The sequence below is a fragment of the Cyrtonyx montezumae genome, unplaced genomic scaffold (assembly GCF_038088225.1).
Source record: "Cyrtonyx montezumae isolate F1298 unplaced genomic scaffold, pur_monq_1.0 scaffold_8, whole genome shotgun sequence".
In the NCBI taxonomy this organism is placed as follows: domain Eukaryota; kingdom Metazoa; phylum Chordata; class Aves; order Galliformes; family Odontophoridae; genus Cyrtonyx; species Cyrtonyx montezumae.
In genome coordinates, this window is record NW_027072089.1 from 40,670,052 (window position 1) to 40,681,948 (window position 11,897).

General features: G+C 40.3%; 1 protein-coding gene across 2 annotated transcripts; it reads right to left on the bottom strand.

Moving 5' to 3' along the window:
• Nucleotides 1–2,166: 2,166 nt before the first annotated feature.
• Nucleotides 2,167–9,999, bottom strand: RNF138 (ring finger protein 138). 2 transcript variants are annotated; one of them, XM_065753454.1, is made up of 8 exons: nucleotides 9,865–9,999; nucleotides 9,486–9,620; nucleotides 8,478–8,643; nucleotides 6,935–7,050; nucleotides 5,866–5,934; nucleotides 5,306–5,411; nucleotides 4,361–4,468; nucleotides 2,167–2,852 (listed from the first exon to the last, which is right to left on the bottom strand). In XM_065753454.1, exons 2-8 carry the CDS (start codon nucleotides 9,596–9,598, stop codon nucleotides 2,784–2,786), a joined length of 747 nt encoding a protein of 248 aa, XP_065609526.1. In that variant the 5' UTR covers nucleotides 9,599–9,620; nucleotides 9,865–9,999; the 3' UTR covers nucleotides 2,167–2,783. The 2 variants fall into 2 exon arrangements, with proteins under 2 accessions (XP_065609526.1, XP_065609527.1); XM_065753455.1 differs by lacking the exon at nucleotides 9,865–9,999 and having other exon boundaries at nucleotides 5,866–5,931; nucleotides 9,486–9,831.
• Nucleotides 10,000–11,897: the final 1,898 nt, after the last annotated feature.

Below are 11,897 nucleotides of genomic sequence, written 5' to 3' on the forward strand. Positions count from 1 at the left end.
CTAAGAAAAACAAAAACACACATTACTTCTTCTCACTAAATCTATCTAAATAACAAGGTTTGCTATTGCTGTCACGTGTTGTGTAAATACTTCTTTTAGGAGGCTATTTCCCTATTAACTTTGCATGGGACAGCAATACACTGACAGGACGGGGAGAAAAGATGCATTAGTAACAGTTTGGTCCAACTTCTCATCGTTTGTTTTTTTTTGTCTCTTTTTCTTCATGAAAAGATCTTAAGATATGATGTAAAGTATCTTCCTCAGCTCACAAGAGGACTGTCAACTAAGGCTACAAATCCTTAGTTTCAGTAACACGCACACTATTCTCAACTTAAAACTATGAAGGCATACAAGTGACCATGAACTGGAGTTTAAACAGATTCTGAAAAAGAAGTAGCAGCATCAAACAGACTGATCATCTTTATTATGCAACAAAGTAACAAACAGAAAATAAAATACTTTAATAGAAGGAAAAAATAAAGGAAAAATTTAAACGTAACGTAGCATATTTCAACTATACACAATGCAACATAAATATATTATTCAACAGCAATGTCCTAGTAAAGATTTTATGTTTCGAGTACAAGCATGGCTCATTACAAATACACAATGCATTTTGTGCATGTTTGAGTTCCAGTGAGAAAGATGATGACCAGAAGCAGCATATTTAAACAGATGTTTCATTTCCAAGAAATGCTTACCCAGTGAATGTGATGGATGCAATCTCTCCACATTAGAAGTGTAGAATATCAAAAGCAAGGCAGTGCCTACCAATACAGACCTTAGCATATGCAAATAAAGGGAATGAACACCATGCAAATTTCTTTTCTTAATATTGCATTGATACACATTTGCTGCTTTGAAAGATGCATTCAAGTCTCTTAATGTTTAAACATGAACAAAATGCTACTTCAGCAACTATGCATCAAGTGGCAAGTAATTATTGCTATAGAAGAACTTGCTTCCCAGAGTTTTAAAGTAGATATAATTTCATTTGCAATTCTCAAAGTATGCTCAAGTAATAGAAATAACAAGTTCCAGTGTCCACGAGGTGTTCTGAATCTGTACTGGCGGTAGGCAGTTATTGACAGATTATATAAATAACTTACTGAATCTAAAGAAGTTAACTGAACTTTCATATAACTAATTAAATTAATTTGCAGATTTACACAGCAATAAAAAACAGACACCATGGTCATTTTATTTTAAAATATTAATTCTTTAGCATCAGGCTACATCGAAATTCCTTTGCCCCATTTCATAACTGGCATTACAGAGAAACAAAGGGTAAAAAAGAAAAGCTCTGAACAAACTTTTCCCTTTGTTTCCAGTGAACCACTCCAAATCAGTATGTGGCCAAAAAGGTGGTAGAACTGACTGACAGAATACTCAAGAGAGGAGTTTGGAGGTCGTACTTCTGCACAACTGATACTGTTACATATAAATCAACAACTAGACAAAAAAAGGAAAATGACCAGGTGTGTTCTTCACCACCACATATACAATATGAATTAAGAACAACAGTTTGACATTGGGCCATAGTAATGTAGCACAAAGATTCAGTCCTCCAGGGTATACATTCAGAACTGTCTCTGTCTAAATCCCCAAAAAAGTCATCTGTGCAGATGACTTATTTTGTATTTCCCCTTTCTCCCAGTAATATTAAAGAAACGACCTGGAAGTTCTTATAAAATTAAATTCAAACTTGAGAGTGCTATTTTTCTTTTTTTTGAACTTTAATGACAGCCTTGCTGAGAATATGGATATCAAGAATAGCAGAATGTTGTTAATTAAAAAACAAGCTATTTCTTTTTTCCCCAAGTGTTTTTTTCAAGCCTTTGGATACAGCAGGTATTCACATATTGAACAGTTTTACCAAAACAAACAAGTTCATTTCTGAGCACCATTTGTCTGAAGCCAATAAATGCTCTGCTTACAAAGTCTTCTGTGAGAGACAGAACAGACAGTAACTCAAACTCCTAGAACTACAGAAGTGTTTAAAACCTCCAACAAAATGAGAAACTAGGTAGTCACACTCACGTAATAATAAAGTACACCTCTTGCATGCCATCCTGAATTGCTCAGAAAGTATGTTGGGGGGGCTATCTTCACTGATAGTTAGGAGTATGGAGAAAACTCTTAATTCAATTTTCTAAGCAGGTGTCCTACTTTCAGTTATGCTCAAAAAGGGGAAGAAAATAGATGTCACTATTCCCAGGCAATGGCATCTTTCTTTCTTAGTGAAAGAAACCACTGCTTTGCTGATCTGCACAAAATAACTACTTTGATTTCTTACACTGGCACTATTTTCATTTACATAGTAATGGTAAGGAACAAATCACAACATCAAATAAAACTTTGTCCTTGGGCAGGAGGACAAAAAAAATGTTAACTCACAGCTGTCTTAGAGAGAAAAGATGAACTTATATTCAACAGCGCAACAGAGCATCTTTGCACCTCAAAAATGCTGTTCACAAAGTTGTTATTGGTGAACAAAAATATCCAGCATTAGTAAAAGAAATGGTGTAACTAACAGAGCAGTAGAAGTTAGAGACAATGAAGAGAAGAAGCTGCTCCAAAAAGATCTCTAATTCCAAGGGACTGATCTTATTAAAAATATCAAACTTGAGTTTCAGTAAAAGTTCTTATCAACGTGGAAAAAATTATGCCTAAAAACTAATTACTAGATCCCAATAATATTTTATTAATATACATTTCAGATTACCAAGAGAATTCATGTAATGTTTCCTCTGAGATATCCAGCAGGACAGAGGTCCAATACTTTAAAAGTTCACATGACAGGATTCTTGAACTGCATTTCGGTATTGGGCTTCTTCATCAAGCTGATAATTCTAAACAAAATGAGAATATCATCAAAATGGTCAAATAATCAAGTACCACAATCCCTAGTTCAATAATTCATTTTCCACATTTGAAGCTCTGTATTTCTGTAAGCATTTGATTTATGGTGCATGGTATCTTTTATTTAACCAAGACCCAGGAGATAGAGAAGACTCAGACGAGCAGGACAAAGTTCATTAAGCAGAAGGGTCCACGTTCTCTTCCTAGCTCAATTATGTTGAGCAGAACAGTCAGCTCAGGAAAGCTGACTGCACCACGCAACTCTTCTACCAGTGCTTCAAACTAGCCACAATCTTTTCCATTCACAAACACAAAATATTATCCCCAGACTGCAGTAATCACAGTTTGTATAATATGTACCACAAAAGATGGGTGGTTAATCCCGCTACTTTTGAAGAGAGAGATCCCAATATGTTACTGTATCACTATAAGTGCATTACAGAGTAATAAAACTTTCTGGTACAACTCCGGCAGGTTTCCCAAATCATAATCCCAATCACCAGTTCTACATCTTCAAGCACTCAAGATGCATAGGAAGTTCTGCAAAAATGACTGTGGGAACTTCTTCCCAGTGCAGTGACAGAGCAGTGGCACAGCTGCACAGAGAGGAGGTGGAGTCTCCTTCTCTGGAGATGTTCCAGACCCACCTGGACGCCTACCTGTGCAACCTGGGCTAGGGAGCTGCTTTGGCAGGGGGTTGGACTCGGTGATCTCTAGAGGTCCCTTCCAAGCCCTACAATTCCATTATTCTGTAATGCACTCAAGCTCAACAGCTCAATCCTCTGCATCAATCTTTTCCATGCCTTCATCACAGATGAAACACGAAGTACATACTTAAGTACTTCCTTAACCTGGGAAGCTGCCTATGTCTCAATATTGTTTCTACTACAAAAGGCTAACACAGTGCACCCTGAACTCTTTTAGCACTCTAGAAACTACAGAATGAACTCTCCAAATCTCTAAGGCTTCTGTTATGATCCACCCAGTGACTACATCTGGGTATTCAGCCTTTAATCTGCTCAAGAGCCATTTTCTCAAAATGAGCCCAAAAGAATACTAACTCCACACCTCTTTTTCCACATTAAGCCTGTTTCATAACACACTGGAATAGAGGCTGTAGCAGCATACTGGCTTTTCAAGCTGCACTCATGTCCTGAGAACCATGATTTAATCACTGGTGCCACAGAAGGTCAAGAATGACAAATAAATCCGAGTATCGTCCATTATATTTTCCTCAGGAGGAGGAATAATAAACTGTTATAGAAGAAAAAATAGTTCACACTGAGAACGCAGAACTAAAGGCTTACATTAACAGCTTGGTGCTATGCTTACTTAACTGTTGGCAACACCTACTCCTGGCAACATATCATGTTGATAGCAGGAAGTTAAAAACACTATTTCCAGCTTCCGTCCAGAGCAGAAACAAAGGACATTTGCATTTCTAATAAAATAAAAGTTATCATTTACTCCCCTGCTTAACAAAGAAGGAAAAGCTTACCACAAATTCTCCATAGTCAAATTGGTGTCTCAGATTTAGATGGCTAACAAGATTTCTGGTAACCTGGTTAGAATCTGCCCAAGGGAGAGATACACAAATAGGACAGATCTGAATTTGGGGGAAAAAAAAGAGAAATAAATGTTTAAAAAGCTATTGGTAATAATACAGAATGCATTAAAAACAAGTCTGCAGGAATATCTACTCTAAAGTAGCACTACATCTTACTGTAGTAAGATGTTTACACAGAAATACAGTTTCACATATTTAACAGTGGTATAACATTCAAAATTACAAACTAGCCAAGTTTGTTAGTGTTGTCTAAGGAGTGCAGGACTGTAACTGCTGTCTGCCACTCTATCAATTTCTGTTGTATAAAATTTAGAAAAGAAAGTAATTACTACATCTGACATTGTTTGGAAGGATTTTCATGCACCTGAGATGATCAAGTTACTGTAAAGGAAAAGTAACTCATCCTATACAGATGAAAAGAATAGAAAACCAAGCAGATTTTTCTCCTCTACTCCTATTGATTACCCTAGGTTACTTTCCAACTTACATTTCAGATAAAACAATAGTTATGTTACAAACAGAATTCTATAAAAACAGAACTCAGTCACTAAATGAATCAGCACGTCCAGTATAAAAGCTAAGTTTGTTTCAAATCGAGAAATCAATTAGAAATCGATTAATCGATAAATGAGACAGCTATGTGAGAAATGCCTTAAAACTGACCAGGTGCTGGATAAGAAGCACTTTCAAATGAAAACCGTTCCTCTATTTTAAATGTGGTGCATTAAGTATTATCACTTTCTCGGATCACAATGGTCTGTTAAGTTATAGAATAAATGCTGCACGCTTAAAACCCCTCACATAATTAGAATGAAAAGGAAGTTATACAGAAGTAAAAACGTATTTAAAAAAACAATAAAAGGCAACTCTACTTACTACAGGAATTATGTGATAAAGATGCCTATTATTACAGTGATCCAGCAAGCGCTGTCTGGTAAAATTGGCTTCCTGACACAGCGGGCATTTGAAGGTTGGATGTCCACTGTAAGCAGATATACACAGTGTTAAAAACTAATGGAAAGCTTAATTCATCTGTTATCTTGTCATTATTTTCCCATATTTTGATAACAACAACAAAACAACACTTTCATTGACATAATAAAGGACCTAACAGAGCATCCATCATCACTACTTCGAAACTGCAGTTTTAAAGCAAATTTATTATCTGTATGTCTCAATGCATTCTACTGAGAGTCGGACTTGAGAAAATATTTTTTATCCAATGGCAGCTGCACCTTGTTCTTATTTGCTGGTGACACACTTTCATTCAAATCTTTTGAGAAAGTACTGGAAAATTCTGAAGTACGGATGTAAACAGAGAGGAAACTAAAGATTTTTTTAAACAAAAAACTCCAACAAGTTCTATTTTGTTTTAGATAGGATAAGCTTAAACTATAATTAATTTAATAATAACTACAGGAAAACAAGCAGCTTACCTTGTATTTCCTTGGTGCATTTGATTATTAGCCATCTCCCCATTAGCTGATACTGCATCATTCCTGCTACTTTATAGGAAGGGAAAAAAGAAAAAAAAAAAAAAAGAAAGATGATGTTACAGTGCTCTGCTATCAAAAGTTCTTCAAATTCATTAATACCAGAAAATACGAATTTCAAGACAGAACTTATAACAACACTACTATTCTACTATAGCATTGTGACTAATTAATCACATAACAATATCCAGATGTTTCCACTGAACACTGCTGCAAACAGTTCTGCTAACAGTTTGAACTTCTGCTTTCCATACAGTGATGGGTTGAAAACTGCACAGAAGTTCAACCTGCTAAAAACAGAATGCCAACACAGAAAATTAAGCACAAGCTATATATAATAAAAGGTCTGTGAAACCAGTATGTAAAGAAGGTCTTCAAAAATAAACCAAAAGCAAACAAACAAAAATAACAACCCCACGCCCAAGCTAAAACACATCAGTCAGAAAGAATGAGGAAGAAAGTTCTTCTGTCTGAAAGAAGCAAATTGGTAAACAGTATCTGATTTTATGGTGTGTAATACGCTGGAGGTTCCTTATACTTTTCATAAAAGATCAGCTCAAAGCAAAATCAATCTGAAAACAAAAGCTTACACAGTAATGTTTTGAAACAGGATAACCACTAAAGCAGACTTAGGAAAGGAGGGAGAAGAATAAAAGGAGAAGGGAACTTCCTTGGGGCTAGATATTATGAGATCTGTTACAAAGTAAGCTGCTGAAGTGCTGTCAAAACAAAGAAAGTAAGCTGGAAATAATATACCATTTTTAGAAGCGACCCTTAGAAGACATTCCAAACCATCATGTAGAAAGGTTTTCTTCTGTGTGATGAGTAAAGAAAAAAAATATCTGGAAAAGCTGTCATTTTTTTAAGCCTAAGAATACAGACAATAATTTCTACTAGAAGAAAATATGTCCTGGAAAAACAAACAAATCACCAGCACCACATAAACAAACAAACAAGGCAATTTCCTTTAGGGGAAAGAAATGCATTGTTACACACAAATCACCTTGATTACCTGTTCCCTGTTGAATCTTGGGAAATCTGTAATTTTGGAATAACAGAAGGAACACCGTATTCATCCTGATACTTCTTACACGTTTTATAATGCTGTCTCATCCATGAAAACCTAACCTGTAAATGAAATGCCAAATTACTGAAATTGTACTCAATAATCCAAGGTTAGAAGGAAGATAATTCTGCAAACAGAAAGTAATGTGTGCAGGGATTATTTAGACACCATATACAACAGAAAATCTAACTTGTGTCTCTCCTCTCATGATGAACACCTTCTTCCCAAACACAGCATCTTCTCAGCCACTTCACCAGACTGGAGAGTATTCCCACACCCTTAACACCCAGAAAACTTCCATAGCTCTTAGCTGTGTAAACTCCGTTCGACTGGAACAAAGTTTCAGGAGCTTCAACTTCTCACACTTAAGATGAATCGTTGAGGAGTTACCAGAGAGCAGCTTTAAGAATGGGACACGCACAGCTGCTTCTTTACCCTTCTCTAGCCCACTCTCATTTTGTGCAGGCCAAAATTGTTTTGTATCAGGCATGCTCTGATAATGTTTTTTTTATTATTATTTTTGAGGAAAAAAGAAAAAAAGAGGGGATGCTTAAGGATGCATATCTGACTTAGATGCAAGGTAAGATAGTAATGAGTTGCCTGGATTTTGTCAGAACTCTGATGTGCTGGACAAGACCTAAATCAGAACTTCAGGTTCAGTAGCACTGTCAGAAACACTTAAAGGTTTAGAAGACAAATAAGACCACATCATGAGTCTGTGCCTGGAATTCTTCTGGGAATCTACTTGGTTCTCCCTTTTAATTTATCAGTGTTAGTGTTTCTTTCTGCTAGCTTTTACATAACAGTGTACCTTGAGGAACAAGGCAAATAGCTCATCTTTCCACAGTCAGGCCGAGGTCCATCAAACTGACATGAAGACTACCTGAACTGGCAAATAAATAAAACATGTGGCTAAAATCCTAGATCCATTCATATTAGAAGATAATATGAACACTTGAGTTCAGTGAAACCAGGATTTCACCCAATGTTCTGAAAATAATATCTGCTTTACAAGGGCAAAGTAAGCGGAGTGGTTTAGTGTAGGGCAGGGAGAAACTTGATATGAGCATAGGGATACATAGAGCAATCAATTCACATCTGTTGTCTTAAAATAAAATTTTAATAAATTTGCATATATAAAAATAAGCACTTTTATTTCCGCAATGAAAGCTGTTGAGGCTTTCCCTACATCTCCAGCTTTCATTTTCAGTAGGCTAATTCACTTGTAACAGTTTTGTAGCTGTATCCATTTCTCCCTTTGTTTTGAGGAAAACTGGTGCCCCACTAACTCACTGTACAAGATCCCCTTCCACGTCAGGCATAGCCAACAGATACCTGATGGCAGGCACTGCACACCTACTACATGCACTAGCCATATACAGAAGAGCACTACAGTCTACATTAGCTCCAATACATGAATGGCACACAGCAGAAGAGTCTGGTTAAAAGTAAGAGAATTATTATTAATATCTTCAAAGTTTTACTCTACCTGCTTCTCACAGCATCTACAGCCCCCAGAAGCTTTCTTCATACTGTTTTCGACATCTAGAGCCCTTTTGGGATACGATCTCTCTTTTTTAGTCACGCTCCCCCGGCAGAGAGGACAATGCGTTCCACTTTCCCGCATAGCTGTCAAGAAGCATTTCCTGCAAAATCTAAATTAAAAAGTTACCAAGCAGATTAGTAGAGTGAAGAAAGTTAGATACTTTGTCCCTGAAAAGGGATGAGTGATTACCATCAAAAAAAGGGGTGCATCAGTTAACCATCTATGGAGCAGAAAATCTTTATAAGTTAAACATCAGGAAAATTAAATAACGGTGCTTAAAAAGAAGTGTATGGAAATTGGGGGAATTTTTGGTAAAAACTGACTATGTTCTGTCTACCATTTCTGAGCTGTGCACTGGATTGATCATTAATGAGATATTAAATGGTGCAGCAGGCACGTGGTGCTGGAAATCTTATCTTAGTATTGTCCTTCAGTTGAGCCACTGCGAAGCTGCATTCCTGCCGTTTTCCCGAAGCTTTCACTTCGTTAGCTTTCCCGGATCTCCTCTGGCCTCTTTTCCTCGAAGCAACCTACCAACCATCCGAGCCATTCCGCATTTCTACCAGCCAATACTTGGCGACTACACGTTCCTAAAAGCACGCACAGCTTTCTGAAGCCAACTGAAAGAGAGCACTCCGCTACGATCGCTTTGAAAACGAGTGGGAAGCTATAAATAAAGCTAAAAAAATAAGACATGCAATTTCAATCAGGTTTGGAAGTTGCTCCCAAGTGCGGCGCAGCCCGGCGCTGGCGAGACGCCGGGGGCTCGTTCCGGGGCGTGCCTCCGCTCGCTACAAAAGGAACGGCTGAGGACAGAGCTGCGTCCCGACCCCGCACCTGCAAGCCGGGCTGGGGGAGGTCAGGGGAATAAAGGCAGGAAGGCGGAGGAGGTGCGGCGAGCGCTTCTGGAGGAAGGAGAGGGGCGGGAGGAAGAGGAGGAGGGATACCCACACGTGCTGGCAGTTCATAGTCCTCACGGGCGTTTTGAACACCTCCTGGCAGATGGGACAGTAAAAATCCTCCTCGCTGAAGCGCGCGGCGGCGGCGGCGGCTTCCTCAGCCATGGCAACACGTCGGGGCCTGTCCCTGCGGAGCGGGGACGAGGAGCCAGTCCTACCCGGCCGCTTCCGCGGGGCCGGGCCGAAGGGCCGCAGGAAGATGGCGGGGGGGTGTGGGGAGCACCTGGCGCCAGGTGGGCGCAGGGCTGCGGCGGAGCGAAGGGGGGAGGGGGAGCGGGGAGGAGAGGAAGGGGCCCGGCCTGCGCGCCGCCCGCCCCGCCCCTCCGGCGCCGGCCCGGGGAGCGCCGCCCCCCGCCCCCTCCCGCCGTTACCTGCCGCCTCCCGCCGGCGGAGCGTCTGAGCCGCAGCTTCGGGCCGCCTCCGTGCAGCGCCCGGGCCCCACTGCCACCCGGAGGGCAGGGGCGGGCACGGGGCGGGCCTGAGTTTCCACAATGATCTCCTCCCGGCCCGGAGGGACTTATTGCGATACCGCGGGGTGGCCTCTGCCCGGCGTCGCCGCCCTCTTCCTCTCTTCCTCGTCCTGTGCTTTTCTCGGCGTAGCCGCAGAGGGGCGGGCGGCCGTTTTTCCCGTCGGGAGCCTCGTTTCTCGATGAAGTAGCGATTCAAACATGGAGGAATTCACAAAGCGCTCAAGTCACGTTGTCAGGAGCTTCGATTAACTGGATGGACGCTTTCTGTCGCCCTTTCTAAAGCGCTAATCAATTTAGGACTTCATTCTGGGAAGCTTCAGTTGGTGTGCGGGAGAAATGTGGAGCTGCTGGAGGTGATCCATGGGATGGAGTGCTGCTCCTACAAGGACAGGCTCTAAGGGCTGGGGATGTTGAGCCTGGAGAAGAGAAGGCTCCAGGGAGACCTCATAGCAGCCTTTGGTATCTAGAGGTGGGACTGTAGGAAGGAATGGAACAGACCTGTTAGCGAGATCTGTTGTGATAAGACAAGGGGAAATGGTTTCAAACTAAAGGAGGGGATTTAGACTGAAGATATAAGGAAAAAGTGTTTTACAGTGAGAATTGTGAAACACAGGAACAGGCTGCCTGGACAGGTGGATGCCACATCTGTGGACACATTCAAAGTCAGGCTGGACAGAGCTCTGAGCAACCTGACCTAGATGTAGGTCCATTGCAGTGGAGTTGGTCTTAGGTGACCTTTAGGGGTCCCTTCCAACTCAAATGATTCAATGGTGTACATTAGGCAGGTGCTGCAGCATAGCCCGTTGACAGAGTTGGCCCTCTGTGACACCGCTGCCTAATGAAAGCGTAAGCCTATACAAAATAATATATGTGTATGCATGTCATTACTCTTTAAGACATTACTGGTGAACACTGCGTAGTAGTGAAGTGGTTGTGCCAGCAACATCAGCTGCAGTGAAAGGTTCGGAGGATGGCTTATGGGAAGCCAGGAATGCTTCTGACCTCTCACTGTGGTCACTTGGATGTTATCCAGGATGTGAAAGGAAACAGCACTTTAGTTCTGAGTGAAAAAGACAGTCAGGAGGAGTGATTTATTTTCTGCGATGTGTTGCTGTGCATATGGAGCACTTTCCATACACACACACACCATTCAGTTATGTCAAATAAGCTTTTTTTTACTGTGTTATGTCAAAGAGTTAATTTCTTACAGAAAGAAAAAAAATGCATCTACAAAAATTTATCTGATTTATAGATTGATTAATTTATTTAGACTGACTAATGGTACAGCATTTATGCATGTATTAGTATTATTTTGTTAAAAATCTCTGCCTACTGAATCATACTGACAAAACATTGTAATAGTAATCCAGCAGCATGACTGTGCACTTTTCTTCCAGAATGAGGAATTGTACCACTATAGTGATGTAGTTGAGCCAACACATCTCTCTAGGTAGAAAAGAATTTGGACATGCTTAGCCTATCTAGCACTGACCTCCTCAAGTATAACTCTTTGCAGATGAACAACAAACAAAGTGCTGGCAATTCTTTTAAAAGAAACCAATTCATAGAGACAGTTACAAAATATATTAATTTGTGGAAATTATGTTGGTTCATAGTAAAAGTAAGGTTCATGTTGGGCCTGGTCTCTCATCCCATATCAAAGATAGGTGCCGTGGGCTGAAGATAAACACAAAAGTGAAGGAACAATTTCTTTTCTCCTTGGAACTGCAACTGTCTATACCACAAGCAGATGTCTAGAGGAGGTTGCTAGGTAGGAAACTCTCTGTAGCCTAAAATTATAATTTCAGGGAAGAGAAAATACAGAGCAGTAAGCCTTGTGGTTGACTTAGGCCTCCAGCCTCCTGGATTTCAAAACTACTTAGGCTTCAGCCATCCCTCAGGGCAGCTGCTTGTATCTGCCAGGGATCAGCAGC